This window comes from Delphinus delphis, chromosome 20, assembly GCF_949987515.2.
Source record: "Delphinus delphis chromosome 20, mDelDel1.2, whole genome shotgun sequence".
Lineage (NCBI taxonomy): Eukaryota > Metazoa > Chordata > Mammalia > Artiodactyla > Delphinidae > Delphinus > Delphinus delphis.
The window spans coordinates 4,404,943-4,422,763 of record NC_082702.1 but is presented as its reverse complement, the minus strand read 5'-3'; the positions used below and the strand labels follow the sequence as shown (position 1 = coordinate 4,422,763).

General features: G+C 47.4%; 2 protein-coding genes across 2 annotated transcripts in view; one reads left to right on the top strand and one right to left on the bottom strand.

Moving 5' to 3' along the window:
- Positions 1-17,821, bottom strand: part of LOC132416835 (NACHT, LRR and PYD domains-containing protein 2) — a 1,001,898-nt gene that overhangs the window by 78,669 nt on the left and 905,408 nt on the right.
- CACNG7 (calcium voltage-gated channel auxiliary subunit gamma 7) lies at positions 245-17,539 on the top strand. Its single transcript, XM_059998831.1, has 6 exons — positions 245-366; positions 2,552-2,776; positions 3,456-3,542; positions 3,949-4,089; positions 16,567-16,712; positions 17,065-17,539. The coding sequence occupies exons 2-6, from the start codon at positions 2,581-2,583 to the stop codon at positions 17,320-17,322; spliced, it is 828 nt and encodes a 275-aa protein (XP_059854814.1). The 5' UTR covers positions 245-366; positions 2,552-2,580; the 3' UTR covers positions 17,323-17,539.

Here is a 17,821-nt window from a genome sequence, read left to right as displayed (position 1 = left end):
GGCTCTCTACCTCTGTTTCTATTCTCTCTCGCTCCCTGCCTCCCCCATTCTCGAGGCCCGTCTCCCTCCCTCCCCGCATCCTTTCCCCTCTCCTTCCCTGCCCCTCCCCTCCTCCTCAGTAGCCAATGAGCGGCCGCCGGTCCCAGCTCCCGGCGTCGTCCGCCGAGTGAGGCCGCGGGCGCGGGGGGTGGGGGGTGGGAGGCCGGGAGGGGGCCGGGACGCCGGGCTCCGGGGCGGGGGCGGGGGGCGCGGGCACCGGCGACCCCGGTGGCGGCGGCGGCGGCGGCGGCGGCCGGGGGAAGCCGCGGGGCCGGTCATGCGGCTGCGGGGCCCGCGGCCCGGAGCGTCCGCCCAACCCTGAGCGAGGTGAGCGCGAGGGGAGGGTCCTGGAAGGAGGTGGGCGCGGGGGGTTCCTCTGGAGGTGGCTGGGGGACGGGGCTTGGGCTAAAAGGGGCCTGAGTGGCTCCGGGGGCTGACATTCTGGCGGTCGGACGCCCGAGTTCGGGGGCAATGGGGGATGGAGGGACATTTGGGCCTAAGGAATCTGGGAGGACGGGGTCCGAGGGTCCCAGAGTGGGGCAACTATACTCTTAATGTCCGAGTCTTGGAGACCGTGGGCACCGGGGAGGGTGCAGGCCAGGTCCTTGAGGGAGGCGGTCCTGGCTGAGCGGGGAGGGCCTGGGCCCAGTAAAGGCAGGCTGGAGTCTGAGAAGGGGTCCCCAGAAAGAGGGAGCACGTCTCCCAAGGTATTGAAGGGAGGTGGAGTTTGGACTTGGGGCTTGGAGAATGGGACCCCGGGGATCCAGAAGCCTATATCCAGGAAAGGCTGGGCTAAAGAAGGATAAGAAGGAGGCTCCGGGCCTGGGGGGGAGGGGGGGTCCCAAAGGAGGAAGGGCTGGAGGCTGGAGGAGAATGAGGAGATCTGGGCGGGCCATTTAGAGTGAGGAGGAATCAAGCAAGGAAGGAGGGGACCTCCAGAGGGGAAGTGAGAAGGGTGACGTTGGCAAGGTCCCAGCTGGGAGTCTGAGAAGCCAATGGGGGGAGCTGAGGTCACCTACCTGGGACTAAGACAGTCAGGGTGACAGGGTTTTTGATGCTGGTTTCCGAGGTGAGTGGACTGGAAGAGGAGCAGACAGCTAGCAGTCAAGCCCTGGAGCCATGGGACGGGGGATGGGAGGAAAAGCTGGTCGGAGCCCTGCCAGCCTCGGATTCCTGAATCCTCCAGGAGGCTGGGGGCGTGGCGGGTGGGCTGGGGGCACTAGATGCTGCAATGGGGGGGGGGGCAGGCGGGATGAAGATTGTCTCAAACTCCAGGGTTCTTATTGGGGTGGTGTCAAGTTTCAAGGCTACAAGAATTCTGGTTCAGGAGAGTGGGGTCTCAAGTCTTGGCTGCATTGTTGGGGGGCTGTTGATTCGGGGTCTTAACCTTCATAGTTAAAACGGTGATGGAGATTGTGGTATTCATGTAGGTTGAGGTCTCTGAGATAGGATGGGGATTGCAATTTGAGCCTCCCAAATCATGAGACTGTGTGGTTTAGGGAAATGTTCTTGGTAAAGGGTGAGTGTGGCGGGTAAGGGATTAAGAGCTCCCTAGTTGGAGTCTCCAGATTTCTGGCTGGAATTTTGGAGGCCACAGCCTTGAACTGAGGATTTCTTTTTTGAGGGTCCAGTGTTAGGGAGATCTGCGTTCCAGGTTGCATGTGGAAGAGGGTCTGTATTTGGAAATCCTAGTATGGGAAGTTGGAGTCCAGAACCTCTGGTAGGGAATCTGGGGATCTTGTAATGGGGATGGGGGGAATGGGAATCCTGGGCTTCCTGATTTGGGTTTTAGAGCTCAGAGCACTGATCCCTAGTTTGAAGGAGGGTCACTTGTTTGACTGGAGTGCTCTGATTAGGGTGCTGAGATGGGGGACTCCCAGATCATGGTTTTGACGTTCTGGAGTCTCTAGCCAAAATCCTGGCTCCAGGTCTCTGGGCCCCAATATTCTGGGATCCAGCAACATGGGGTGGAGTTCTAGCATTCCAGGTTCAGGGGCCTGCGGGGATTTGGGATGAGGGGAGGGGGGAATTAAGGTTCTGGAATCTTGGATCTGGGTCGTGGTCCATGATCTCAGACTGGGATACCAAATTGAGGTCAAGACACCATGTCAGAGTTAAAAGGTCAAGGTCTTGGTATTAGAATTGGATGTTAAGGGTTTAAACTTAGATGGGAGGTCTGAGGTCAAGGCCAGGGTATGGGGTTAGGGTCCTTGGCTAGCGACCCACTTGGGGGATTTCTAGTTGCTATTCAGAGACAGAGTCCAAAAGAAAGGGGTCAGGGTGTTAGGTCTGGGCCTGGAGTCAGGATTGGTGGCCTAGGTTAGGGTTTCTAGACAAGTTACTGGTTCAAATCCAGGGATGGAATTGTAGGTCAGGACACAGAGGTCAGATTTTAGAGGGTTCAGTTTGGGGATTGTTTCTGGCCTGGGTCCGATGTCCCACGTGGCTGCATGGGGTCTGGGGACTCTAGTGGTCCCATCAGGGCCCTCCACTGCAGCTTCCCGACCCTCAGGCCCCGCAGGGCGCCCCCCGCCGCTGAGGATGAGTCACTGCAGTAGCCGCGCCCTGACCCTGCTGAGCAGCGTGTTTGGTGCGTGTGGCCTGCTGCTTGTGGGCATTGCGGTCAGCACGGACTACTGGCTGTACATGGAAGAGGGAACGGTGTTGCCACAGAACCAGACCACGGAGGTCAAGATGGCGCTGCATGCCGGCCTATGGCGCGTCTGCTTCTTCGCAGGTACGGACCTCACCTGCCCACCAGTCAACTGTCCCTGCCTTGCTTGGGATCCGAGAGTCTTTATCCATAGTTCCATCCCATGGGTGCCAGAAATCCAGAAATCAGTCCTGTTTCTCTCCTGGAGAGTCAAATTTCTACCTGGAGATTCAATTTCTAGCCCTTTATTCCCTGGATCTAAGAACCTTAATGCTCACACAATCTCCAGGTCCCTAATCCCCGTAACCTCCTGGAGCCCCTGGCCCCTTAGAAGCAGCAGTCTAAGTTCAGAACTTGTCTCCTGGACAGTTCCAGAGCTGAATAGGAATAAAAAAAAAAACAACAAAACTGTGCCTCCCAGCTACCCCAGAGACCACTCCTTCTAGGAATCCTGTCCCACCTCACCCCCCAGACCTTACCTCTTTAGGGATCCAGGAGTCCTGGCCCATAGCCCCTCCTCACTTGGGACTCAGTCTTCCAGCCCTGTCCTCCATCCAAGGGACTCTAAGGCAGCTTGCAATAGGAGCTCTCGGACTCCTGCCCACCCCCTTCTGCGACCCCCTAAGAGTAGTACAGACCATGATCCTTGGATTAAACCTCACATTCCCATCCTGGGGTCTCTCTACTGTGCGTCCTGCCCCTGACTGCCTCTCCAAAGCTCAGGAGCCTCTCATCCAGCCCTGCCTTCTTATCTTCCCCTCAGGCCGGGAAAAGGGTCGCTGCGTGGCCTCAGAATATTTCCTTGAACCGGAGATCAACTTGGTGACGGAAAACACGGAGAATATTCTGAGTGAGGGGAGGCAGGGGGTGGGGAGGGTCAGGCAACAAGGGTGCAGGGTGGCAGGGCGGGTCCTGGGAGAAAGGCTAGGACCAGAGAAGGGGTGGGGTGGGAGGGAAGGAGTGGAGGCTGACAGCAGGCAGAGTGGTTGGGTAAGGAGGAGGGGCCAGGTTGAAGGGGTGGGGCCTGGGAAGTGGGTGGAGTCAATAGGTAAGGGGTGGGGTCAAACCAAAGGAGGTGTGGCCTGTGTGAAGGGGTGGGGCCAGCAGTGGAAGTTTCAGAAAGGGGAGGAACCACATAAAAGAGCGGGGTCAGGGCTGGGAGGTGGGGGGTGGAAGTGGAGGGGTCAGGAGAACGGGGAGGTGTCCTCCTGGAGAGTCCCCCCTCACCCCTGTCTTTCTTCTTACCCCTCCCCCAGAGACAGTGCGCACAGCCACCCCCTTCCCCATGGTCAGTCTCTTCCTCGTGTTCACCGCCTTCGTCATCAGCAACATCGGCCACATCCGCCCACAGAGGACCATTCTGGCCTTCGTTTCTGGCATCTTCTTCATCCTATCGGGTAAGCCCAAGGAAAAGACTTAAAGGCCGTGGGACTATTTTAGGTTCCAGGAACCTGGGGTTCCTCTTCCAATAGGAAAGCCACTTCCTTGCTGTGTAATCCTGGAGGAGTTGCAGAACCTCTCTGAGTCCCACTTCCCTCCTCTGTGAAATGGAGCTAGCCGCCAAATCACAGCGAATGCCTGTTGGGTGCTAATTAGGTGCCAGGCTCTGTTCTGATACTCACAACAACCCTGTGAGGTAAATGCTATTAATAGCCCCATTTTACAGATATGGAAACAAACACTCAGAGAAATGAAGTCATTTGCTCAGGGCCATACAACCAGTGAGAGGCAGAGATGGGATTCAAACTCACGCATTTCGCCTCCAGAGGCTGTATTTTTAACCACTCCTGATATTTGAGCAATTAACAGATTACAAGGCTCTTTATGTTCTGTGCATCATTTTACTTGAACATTTTTCAACCAGAAAAGTTGAAAGAACCCTGTGCCCACCACTTACGGTCGACCATTACCATACCACAGATGTGCTCTATCCTGTATCTGTCCATCTGTCTCTCTACCCATCCATCAGTCTATCTTATTATCATTTTAAAATGCATTTCCAAGTGAGTTGCAGGCATCAGTACACTTTGCCCTAAATTCTTCACCATGCGTGTCATTAGCTAGAGTTCAACGTTTGTTTATAGTTCTTGTTTCTTTTGAGATTCAGGGTTCTTTTGCATGAGTGATCTCATAACCTTCTCATAACATCTCTGCCCGGGAGTTATTATTAGCACTCATTTGATAAAATGGGGATACCGAGGCCTGCAGTTGTGCAGGGAGTTGCCTAAGATACCAACATAATGCTGGCTCCCCAGGGACCCAAGTGTCCTGAGCTCCAGAGTAGAGCTGTTTCCGAAGTGCTACCCTTCTGCAAATTTCAGCTCAGTCCAGTCCAATTTGGTCCAACTCAGCTCAGGTCAGCCCAGATCACCTCAGCTCTGACACACTTAACTCCATCAGTCTGGCCCAACTAACCCCAATCTATTCTGACTCATTTCTTCAGTTCAATTCGACTTAACTCAACGTGATTTAATTAAACCCCATTCGTGCCCTTTTAATTCAGTTGATACGTTATGAACAAACCCCGCTGTTGGTCTCGTTTCCGTTCTGTCCCTTTGGGACCGCATTCGGCTGCCTCTTTTGACTTGGCTCTGCAAATAGTTGAAGATAGATCTTCAAATATCCTCTCCCCCAGTCTCCTCCCTTTTCCTCACCCAGCTTTCTCCAGGCTAAACCTCCCCCGTGTTTCCAGCCTAACCTGATGAGACCTTTTCCCAGGGAAACCAGGGTGCAACCTCTGTGCAAATTTGAATCACAGCATGTAGAGCCAGACACAGAGCTAAAATAAGACACGTAGAATATCTCCATCCCAGAGTGTCAGATGGAAAAATAGTGGCCTAGAGAGACAGAAAGTGGGGCAAGGGTAAGGAGCATGGGAACATTTATTCAACCCACCTGAAACATTAGAAGAAGGAAAATCCCATTGTTCGTGGTTCACAGAAGTTGAAACAAAAGAGGTGACATAGCTGGTAAATGGCAGCGCTGGCATTAGAACCGAGGATACTCTCTTCCCAAAAGCCATGCTCGTGGACCTGATTTGCATCAGGACCTGACTTCCCAAGGTCAAGCTGAGGATCAATGGTGCCTTCAGGGCTGCAAGTCAGGCCTCTGATGTAATAATAGAGTAATGGGCGGGGATTGAACCCCGCTTCCTGAACTTCATTTCATAGACTATGACCTATGCACCCCACCCAAAGTATCCAGTTGTGTGCTTTACAGGTTGTAGGGGGTAGTGGCTGAAGGCACCTGCTCCTGTAAACCTAGAAAGACCTGGGTTAAAATCCTACCACTTACTCGGTGTGTGAGTTACAGCCTTCCTTTCTGGAGCTTTTGAGAGGACCAGTCTTGTTCAGGGGTCAGCAAACTTTTTGCTTAGGGCAAAATAGTAAATATTTCAGGCTTTGTGAGCAACCAGAGGGGAAGCAATGGGCCTGGCTATGTTCCAATCATCCTATGTATGGACCCTGAAATTTGAATTCAGTGTAATTTTCATGGGTTATGAAATATTCTTCTTCTTTTGTTTTTTTTTCTCCACCATTAAAAAAATGTAAAAACCACACTTAGCTCGCAAACCATACAAAGACAGGCAGCAGGACAGATAGTAGTTTTCTGACCCCTGCTCTAGATCACGGACGTGAAGGGCCAACCCAGTGCCTGGTCTATAGCAGTAAGTATTCAACACGTGGTAATTTAAAATAAATACATACACACATACATTCATAAATAGCTGTAGTAGCAACAACAACCGTGATAATAAACACTTTATTGAGGGCCATGGTTTGGGGAAGTTCTAAGTGCTTTGTGCAAATTAAGTTATTTCTTTTTCTTCCCCTCATAAGGCAGATGCTATCATTATTCCCATTTTCCACTTGAGGAAACCGAAGCACTCAGAAGTTGCTCCATAGTGGAAGAAGGATTCCAAACCAGACTTTCACCCTGGCGCTCTGCTGCCCTACCACAGTTAAAAATCCTAAAGACAAAGGAGATTAAAAGAGAGGAAAGGGGGACTTCCCTGGTGGTCAGTGGTTAAGACTCTGCAGTTCCACTGCAGGGGGCACGGGTTCGATCCCTGGTCTGGGAAGCAAGATCCTGCATGCTCCGTGATGGGGCCCAAAAAAACAGGGGAAAGAATGGAAATAGTACCAACAATATCTTAGATCTTGGAATGGAATGATCTAGTCCAACCACCTCATGCTCCCCATGAGGAAACTGAGACTTAGAAAGAGACGAGAGTTGCCCGAGGTCGGGGAAATGGTGAAGTTGGCATTCAATTTTGGAGAAAGTGGTGAGAGGGCTGGGGCAGGAAAGGGATAGGGTCACACCGGGACGTTAAAGATCCCTCAGGGACTTGTGTTTGGAATGCACTAGAAGGAAAGAGACTGGAACTGGGCAAACAGAGCAGGAGGCTTATGCATTGGTCCGGGCACTAGCAGATAAGGTTTGAGCTGGGAGGGGGTGTGGAAGGATAAAGGTGACTGGATGGCTTTGAGAGAGAGGGATATTGACAGAAGAATCAATAGAACCAGATGACTGACTGGATATGGTTGGTGAGAGAAGGGGAGGAGGCTGGAGTGACATTGATTTTCTTTTTCCAGGTCATAAGAGGCATGCTTCCCATGCATGGCTCATATTAACCCCTGATCCTCAATCATGCTCTATGCATCTGCTCATTCATTCATTCACTCATCAAACATTTACAGAGACATCTTACATGCCACGCCCTGTGCTGGGTGCTGGTGACATACTGAATCTTTTTTTTTTTTTAATGTGGTGAAAGTCACATAATATAAAACATACTATTTTAACCATATTAAACTGTGCAGTTCAGTGGCACTAAGTACATTCACATTGTTGTGCGGCCCTCACCATCATCCATCTCCCAGAATTTTCACCTTCCTAAACTGAAACTCTGTCCCCATTAAACACTAACTCTCCATTCCCCCTCCCCAACCCCCGCCTGGTCCCTGGCATCAACCAATGTACTTTCTGATTCTATGAATTTGACTATTCTAGGTGCCTCGTATAAGTGGAATCAAACAGTATTTGTCTGCACCTAATGTATATTGGAATGCATGACAGTCTGCAGGCAGTCAGCCACAAAACAGCTCCCAGCTACATGTGCGTCAGTGCTTGTCACACAACGCTTAAATCCCTTTAATGGATTTCCATTGCACTTAGAATACATCCCAATTCCTCATGCTGGCTTACAAGGTCTTCCATGATTTGGCCACTGTTCAGACCTCTGGCCTTATTACCTAACTCACTAACACTCTCTCCATTGCTTGTAACTTCAGCTGCACTGGCCTCAGTCTATTCCTCAAAAATGATCATCTCAGCCTCACTTCCATGTTTGGAAGTCTCTTCCCCCTAATTCTCAAAGACTCCAACTTTCCCTCTTCAGAGTTTCTTTCTCTGACAGTGGTACCCCATGTTGCTTTGCCCCCACTATACTATCCATCACATTCCCTATTTTATATTTGTTTCATAGCACTTATTGCTATTGTCATCTTCATTTTCTGTCTCCTTCTACTGGAATGTAAACTCCAAGAGGCAGGAACATGCTCTTGCTTGTATCTTCAGAGCCTAGATGAGTTGCTGGCACAAAGTCCACAATGAATGTAGAAGGGATGCATGGTAAAGACAGCTCAGGGCATTCTGGGAAAAGCGAAGATGCATTAAGCTGACACAATAAGGTGGTGGGAAGGGTGGGAACGACCGCAACTTCAGGAGCAGGTGACATCTAAGTTGACGATGCAGAAAGGGCGAGGGGAGGTTTTTCACGTGAAGAGAGAAAAGTGCCTTGTACAGAGATGGAATTCACAGCATGTGTTAAGACCCTAGAAAGCAGCTAAGACAAGTAGCCAGCTGTGTAGCTCTCCGTGGTCCTGAAACTCTTTGTTCTAAAGCAGCTTGTGCCTGTTGAGCTTGGAATGTAGGTGATTCTTGCCTACTGTGCTCTAAGTATTCTGAAGCAGATGTAGCGGAGGGGGGAGGGAGAGAGTTGGATTACAGAGCAGGGAAGGGGGAAGGGAGAGAGAAAAAGGGAGAAGGGGAAAAAAGGGAAAAGAACGTTATTTTTTAGAGAAGCAGAGCCACTGTAAAATGACCAGGAAGGAGAAAGAATGACAAGAATAACTTACCTTTTGACGTTGTTTTTAGACAACTTTCAATTACTAAAAACAAGGGTGAAAAACAACAACAAAAAGCTCTTTCTCTGTTTCTTTTTTTTTCTTATTTTTCTTCTCTTTGGAAATATTTGTCTCCTTCTCATCACCCCTGCTCCTGACTCTCTGTATGGAGAATGTTTGTTATTTACAACTGAAATGTGAAACATGGGACTTGAGGTGAGGCAGGAGTGGTTAGCAGGTATGGGCTTTAGAAAGAACCAGTATCTAAAACAGGGGGATAAAGATTTGTAGGCAGTGGAACAGGCATAGGGAATAAGCCTTAGCTGGGTCGGAGGACTTGGGGATGCAAAAAGGGGTTTAGATTTTGAGAGATTCAGGAAGTAACATAGACATTACTTGATGATGGACCATCCTTGGATGGGGGACTGGGAATCAAGGTATTGTTTCTTTCTTTTTTTTTTTTTTTAAAGGATCTTTAAGTATTGTTTCTTTCCTTTTTTTTTTTTTTTTTAAGGATCCCGTTTAGAGTCACGCATTGCCTTTATTTTATTTTATTTTATTTTATTTCTTTTTGGCCATGCCTCATGGCTTGTGGGCTCTTAATTCCCGGACTAGGGATTGAGCCCGGGTCCCTGGCAGTGAAAGCACCTACTCCTAACCATTGGACCGCTAGGGAATTCCCTAGGTATTCTTTTCCTATAAACCTGCTCATCTTTCAAGACCTATAGCAGATGCCTTCACCATGTAACACTTCATGGGCCCCCTCTTCTTGAACATCAAAATTATGGAATACCAGAAGTTGAAAGTGCTCTGGAAGTTCAGCAAAAGCTAATTCTTAAAGGAGACAGAGGAATGGGGATTTAGAGTGGACTTAAAAGGGAAAAGCAGCTAACGAGCTCGAAGTTCCAGGTGCATGCAAGTATATTCATCCATTCAACCAGTATTTATTATCTGCTGGATCTTGCACCAGGTGCTAGGAATGCAGTAGGAAACAAGGTAGACTAGTTTCAAGCATCCTAGAGGAAGTGGAGGAGATTCATGACTAAAAAACTACAAATAGATAGAAAATATAATGTTAGGTAGTGACAAGTGCAACGAAGATAAATAAAACAGTTAAGGGGAAGGAGATGGATGGGAACGTCATTATTTAATCTTACCTCAATCACTCCAAATTTTTAAAGAAAACTCTGAAATCTGTAGAATAGTACAGTGAACACTGGTACTTCTTCCACCTAGATCCACATAGATACTTGCATTTTGCTGAAGTTTTGCTATATTCCGTCTCTCTCTTTACACACAGTTTGGTTTTTGTTTGTTTCTGGCTTTACCGTTTGAAAGTAAGTTGCAGGCATCGTGATCGTTCATCTCTAACCATTTTGATATGCATCTCTTAAGAGTAATGACATTTTCTACATAACTACAACACCATTATCAAATCTAGAAATTTTACAATAATTCCATAATATAATTCATTCCATTTTCAAACTGTCCCAGTTGTTCTAAGAACGCCTTTTGTAGCTTTTCCCCCAGAACCAGGATTCAGTCTGTTTACGCGTAGCATTTAGTCAATTCTCTTTTAGTCTAGAATAGTTTCCATACTATATTTTTTCACAACACTGACTTTTAAAATATATTTCATTATAAAAATATACAAAGGATAGTATAATTTGCCATGTACCCTTCACTCAGTTTCAACAATTATCAACATATGGTGAATCTTTTTTTAGTCATACTGCCATACCTCCCTTCTGTACTTCACTACATGATTTTAAAGTTGGTCTCAAACATTAAATCGTTTTATCCACAAATATTTCAGTATATCTCTGAGAAATCAGTACTTTGTTATTTAACTAGCCACAGTGCCACTGTCATGCCCAAACAATTAAGAATAGCTGCTTAATGTAAATTAATATCTAGTTAGTGTTCAACTTCCCCACTTGTCTCATAAATGCCTTTTTTTCTTTACCATTAGTTTCTTGCAGACCAGGATCCAAATTCCACTTGTGCATTTAGTTGATAGATCTCTGAAGCCTCTTTTAATCTGTAACAGTCCTTCTCCTTCTATTTTTTTCCTTGCCGTTTATTTGTTGAAGAAATCTAGTCATTTGTCTCATAGAATTCCCACACTCTAGATCTTTCTAATTGTGTTTTTGTGATTTAATATGCTCCTCCATCCTGTGTTTTCTTGTAAAACTGTAGATCAGATCCAGGTTTGCTTTTTTTGGGGGTGGGTGGTGGTGATAAAATACTTCATAGATAGGTGGTGCTATTATGTCCTACTGTATTGCATCAGGAGACCTAATACTATCTGGTTGTGTCGCTTTTTGAGATGTTAAGATCAGACACTTGCTTAAGTATTACAGCTTGGCTCATACCATTGTCATTTTGAAATCTGCAGGACAGGGTGTCTTGTAGAACACCCCACAAACCACATTTATTTGTTTCCTTGTGGCATCCTTTGATTTGTTCCTCTTTCTTTGTATTCTCTGTAGCCTGGAAGTTATGTCCAGGGTAGAGACTTGATTAGATTCTGGTTAAATATATTTGGCAAGATTTAGAGGTGGTACCATGTTCTTTACAGCCCGTCCCTTCAGGTAGCAAATAACGTCAAGTTGTTCCTACCGGAGTGGAACAAAGTTTGAACCCTTGGTAAAGGGGGTGATCATTAGAGCTCTCCATTGAAAAGGTACATTTTTCTCTTTACAACGAATAAGTCATTTGCAGGGTAACATTTTGGCACCTTGGGGGAAAAATCCTGTTTGGGGATGTCCATTTTATTCAAAATGTGCTGCTTTGGAAAAATTTTAAACATACAGAAAAGTTGCAGGAGTTACATAAGGAACTTTCATATATTCTTCACTGGGACCAATTTATAACATTTTCCACATTTGTATTTCTGTTTCTTTGTATCTTATGTGTATATATCTATATATGTATATATTATGTAATTTATATTATATTATATTATTATATAACCACCTGAACATAAATTGCAAACACTTCACTCTTAAATACGTCAGCAATTATGTCCTAAGCACAAGTGCATTTTCTTTTCTAACCACAGTACAATCATCAAATTCAGGAAGTTTAACACTTATACAGTATTACAGCTGATACGCAGTTCATATTCAAATCTCACCAGTTGTCTCCACACTGCCTTTTATAGTCAGTTTTTCCCCTGATTCAGGATCCAGTTCTGTTTTTCCTTGCTGTGTCTCTTTCGCCTCCTTTCATCTTTTATATAGTTCCTGTACCTTAAAAAAAAAATCTTTCATGTTGATGTTTTTTTGAAGAATGCAGCCAGTGTTTTGTAGAACACCCCACAGTTTCCACAGGAGTGGATCCATGTTACAAATTACCAGTAGGGACACTACATAAACGAAGTAGCGTCACGATCACATCAGGAGGTCGGGGTGTCCGTTTGCCCCATTATTGGTGATGTTAGCTTTGGTTTCCTGGTTCAGATGGTATCTGTCAGGTTCCTTTATGATAAAGGAAGTTTTCAAAAATCTCTTTGTAATTAATAGATATTCCATGGGGAGATTCTGTCATACAGTGATTTAATGTCCACTGTCGACGATGCTTGCCTAAATCCTAATATTACTACAAGGGTTGCAAAATGGTGTTTTCTTAACTCTGTTGTTCTATCTACATGGATGTCACCGAAAAGAAGAATTTGTTTTTTTTTTGGGGGGGCACGTGGCTTGTGGGATTCTAGCTCCCAGACCAGGGATTGAACCTGGCCCCTCAGCAGTGAAAGTGTGGAGTCTTAACCACTGGACTGCCAAGGAATTCCCAAATTTTCTCTTTTCTTTTATTATTTATTTCCTTAAAGAATATATCAGTATGGATTCACATTTTTTAAAAATTCAGTGTATTGTATGTCATTACTTTTAGTATTCATTTTGATGTTCAGATTGTCCCCAGTTGGGCTATCAGGGACCTCCTTCAGATGAGTTCCTGTGTCCTCTTTTGACATGTCTCCAACATTTTTTTTTTGAGTACTTCCTTATTTTGTGGTACCAGTACACCTTTACTGCCCCTGCCTCAGGCTTCAAATGAGCTGTTTCTTCCTAGCTCCTGATGTAGTGGGGGTGATAGTAGAGACCAAAATCTGGGTGCTAGGTGTGCTCATTGCTGCTGGGGTGTCACTGCTCCTAGGATGTTTCAGGATATGAGCTGGGAAATTACATATATTTGTAAAACAGGAGTTTATACTGACACCACAAGGGTCTTTCTTGACTTTACTCCATTCTGATTTGTATCTTCCTTCTTTCGGAATGAGATCTCCACCTCCCCAAAACATCAGTATATTTGCACATTTGCTCAACCCTACTATTCACACAGAATAACTTAAGTACTGCTACCCCTACACCACTCCCAATAAAAATTTATTAAATACAGTTCAAGATTTCTTCACAGACCTTTCTGTCTTTAAACTGAGATATATATTCAAAGTACTTTGTCCAAAAGTTACTTGGATTACTACTTTCCCCCCTCCTGTGGTTGTATTATTCATCTGATATAAATTAGCTTCATTTATTTTTGTTTGTATTCAATTTGTTGTTTTCCCCATCCTTGTTTTTTTTTTTTTAATAATTTATTTTATTCTTGGCTGCATTGGGTCTTCGTTGCTGCGCGTAGGCTTTCTCTAGTTGCAGCAAGTGGGGGCTCCTCTTTGTTGCGATGCACAGGCTTCTCACTGTGGTGGCTTCTCCTGTTGCGGAGCACGGGCTCTAGGCACGCGGGCTCAGTGTTTGTGGCGCACGGGCTTAGTTGCTCTGTGGCATGTGGGATCTTCCCGGACCAGGGCTCGAACCCGTGTCCCCTGCATTGGCAGGCAGATTCTCAACCACTGCACCACCAGGGAAGCCCCAGATCCTTGTTGATTTTATCTTTTGAATATATAAAATATTAGCATAGTTCCAAAGGTCAAAATTATGCAAAAATATATACTCAGAGGAGTGCCACTTCCTTCCCATCTCTTCCTTCCTATTCTCACCTACCTAAAGTAATCAACTTCATGTTTGTTTCCCCTCCTGTGTCTCTCTTTGTAAAAATAAGCAGACGCATATATGTATTTTATGTACCTTTTGCCTCACAAAGAGTATGTTGTGAAGCTTTTTTTGACGATCTGATGGATGAGAAATGGTATGTCCTCATCGTTTTCACCTGCATTTCTCTAATTCTGAGTGAAGGGGCAATTTTTTAAAACAAGGAGATCATAGAAGTCCTTTCTAAAGAGGTGACAAGGAATAAGAGATCTAAATGAAGTGACAGATACCAGGGGTTAGGATGCCGTGCTTCCACTGCAGGGGGAGCAAGTTCTATCCCTAGTCGGGGAACTAAGACCTCACATGCCATGCGGCCAAAATAATAATAATAATAAATGAAGTGACAGAGGGAGACATGTGGAAATCTGGGGGAAGAGCATTCCAGTTCAAGGGAACAGAGAGAGCAAAGGCCCTGAGGCAGAAATGAGCTTGTGTTCAAGCAAGAGTGGGACCTAAGTAGCAGGTGCAAGGAGAAATGGCTAGAGATGAGTTTGGCAGGTGACCCTGTAGGCATTGCAGTCCAGGGGTCAGGTACATGTTTCTGTAAAATGCCGGATAACAAATATTTTCAGCTTTACTGGCCGTACAGCCTCTGCCGCAGCTACTCAGTTTTGCCGGTACAGCCATAGGCTAAATGTAAACAAATGGGCGTGGCTGTGTCCCAACAAAAGTTTATTTATGGACCCTGAAATTATAAATTCATATGCTGTTTAAATGGAGACATTATAATTCACACAACATAAAGTTCATATATTCAGCAGTTGTAGTCTATTCACAAGGTTGTGCAACCATCTGCATGACCTAATTTTACCACATTTTCATCACCCCAAAAAGAAACCTCACTCCCTTTAATTGCTAATCATGATCCCCCCTCCACCCCACCCCCTGGCAACCACTAACCCACTTTCTATCTCTATGGACTTGCCTGTTTTGGACATTTCATATAAATGGAACCATACAATATGTGCTCTTACGCATCTAGCTTCTCTCCCTTAGCACAGTTTCTAGGTTCATCCGTGTGGTAGTGTAAGTGCGTACTTCATTCCTTTCTTCGGCTGAATAATATTCCTTTATATGGCTATACCACATTCTGTTCGTCCATTCAGTTGATAGACGTTTGGGTTGTTTCCACTTTTTGGCTATTATGAATAATGCCGCTGCAAACATTCGTGCGCAAGTTTTTGTGTGAGCATATGTTTCCAGTTCTCTTGGGTAAATACCTAGGAGTGGAATCGCTGGGTCATATGGTAATTCTATCTTTAACACTTTGAGGAACTGCCAAATGAAATTCATATACTTTTTACGTGCCACAACATAGTCTTCTTTTGATTTTTTCAACCATTTAATTATATAAAAGCCATTCTTAGCTAGTAGGCCACACGAAAACAGGAGGTGGGCTGGATTTAGCCCTGGGCGGTCATTGTGTTTGCTAACCTCGTTTGTAGGCAGTGGAAGGAATTTAGATTTATTCTGGGTGCGACGGGCACACGAATGTTTATTTGTAGGATTCTAGGGGAAGATGCTGATGAGGATTACTTGGATTAATTTGGGGGGAGGGATTTTTATAGCCTCTTTAAGCCACCCTACGTATGGCTATCGCTCTGCATGGCTACTGTTTAAAAGAAAGTTCAGCTTGAAGAAGTGATAGTTGCCTCTTAAAATTTTTCAAATCAGACCTCTCCTCTCCACCTTCTCCATGTGCCTCTATTTCCTCCGCTGTAAATGGAGATAAAAATGATACCAATTTGAAAGTGTTGTGAGGTTTGAATGAGTTAATGCATATATAACACTGAGAATGGTGCGTAGCTTAGAGCAAGACCTATATAAGCAGTTGCTATTATTATTATTGTTATTGATGTTGTTGTTGTTGCTATTATGATCTATACAGCTTCAGCTCAGCTTCATCCTCCTTCCCTTGGAATATCACAATATCCAGTTTCTCCCTTCCAATCTCTTCCCAGAACCAATCAGCCCCACAAGGATCTTCTAACACTTCGATCTGGCCTTGTCCTTCCTCTGCTTCTGACCGTCCATGGCTCCCTAGTGCCCTTGGCATTGATGCCAAGCTCCTCAGCCTGGCATTCGAGCCTCATCATGGCAATGCCCCTGCCCCCTTCTCTGGCCTCATTTCTTGTGGCTGTGGTTCATGTTTTAGCTACGTGGAGGGATCAGTTCATTGTTCCCCCTCCAACTCTTTGCCCATGCTGTCCCCTCTGCCCTGCCTGGAGTGGTATAATGGTAAACCCTAATTCTTCCCTGGGCCTCATCCTTTAGGACTTCGACAAAGTCATGCTTCCAGGAAGCTTTCCTTGGCTCCCCCCACCCTTGCCCCAGGTGGGCTTGGTGCCTCTTCTGGACCCACAGAGCTCTGTGCTACTGTTTTCTTTACAGTACATGTCACCATGGATGTGACTGTTGATCAGTGTTCATGTTTGCCTGCCCCAATTGCATTGTGAGCTCCTGGATGGCAGATTAGGGGTGGGGGTGGGAGGGAGGAGGAGGCTGTTGATTTATCTCTGGGCTTCCTGCACCCAGCCGAGGCCCAGCACACAAGGAACTTCAACGGATGGAATTTAGTCCAGGGGAGAGCAGGGAGGAGAGGGGAGAGGATGGCGGTGAGATGCAGGGGGCCTGGGGCTGGGGAAAGGGGCCCACTGCTAATGGGCCAAGGGCACCCCTCTGCTCCCCACAGGCCTCTCCTTGGTGGTGGGCTTGGTTCTTTACATTTCCAGCATCAACGACGAGGTCATGAACAGGCCCAGCAGCTCTGAGCAGTATTTCCACTATCGCTACGGGTGGTCTTTTGCCTTCGCAGCTTCCTCCTTCCTACTCAAAGAGGTGATGTCTGTGGGGCCCAGACTCTAGAGTTTTGAATGGGGGGGGTTGGGGGGGAGGGCATGATTCCTGGGTCCAGGAGGAAGAGGAGGCTGTGGGTGTAGACTCTGAATTAAAAGGAGGTGGTGGCTGAGGTCCTAACCCCTGGGTCCTGGAGGAGGAGGGTCTGGGAGCTCCAACTCCTGGGATCCTGGGGAGGAGGTGACTGGGGCTCTACTTCCTGGGTTCTGGGAAAGGAGGAAGCTGGAGGCCTGGAATCTTGGGTCCTGGGAGAGGAGGGACTGGGGGTCTTGAGTTTTGGGGTCAGAGGGAGCCCGGGGCCAGCCTCTGCGACTCTGACCCTGCCTTGCCACAGGGAGCTGGCGTGATGTCCGTGTACCTGTTCACCAAGCGCTACGCGGAGGAGGAGATGTACCGTCCGCACCCGGCCTTCTACCGCCCGCGTCTCAGCGACTGCTCCGACTACTCGGGCCAGTTTCTGCAGCCCGAGGCGTGGCGCCGCGGCCGCAGTCCCTCCGACATCTCTAGCGACGTATCCATCCAGATGACGCAGAACTACCCTCCAGCCATCAAGTACCCGGACCACCTGCACATCTCCACCTCGCCCTGCTGAGGCCCCGCCCCCGGAGGGCCCCCCTTCCTCCTCTTCCTCCTCCTCCTCTTCCTCCTCCTCCTCTTCCTCCTACTCCTCATGGGTCTCCCCACAACGCAGCTGCCCCTCAAGCCCTCGGGACTCCTCGTCCCACCCGTAGGACGCTGCGCACGCGTTAGCCCCGCCCTCTTCCCAGTGGCCCCGCCCCGTCACCATAACCCCTCCCTCTTTCCTGACCGCTCCACTTCATTGGTCCCTTCCACTTCCAGATGACACCTCCTTCTAGATGACCCGCCCCTTTTCCTTAGGCCACTCCCCTCCCGGCCTAGTACCGCCTCCCAGGTTCCTCTGCTCCTTGGGCAGAGCGGCCGAGCGCGCCCACCTCCGCGAGCCATCCCTCAGCCTTCCGCCTCGCTGCAGGGGCTGTGGGCAGGAGAGTAGGTTCCAGCTGCCGCCAGAAATGCCAAGCATCCTCTTCTGCTCTCTGCCCTGGCTTCTCTCTTTCCCGGCCCAGACTCAC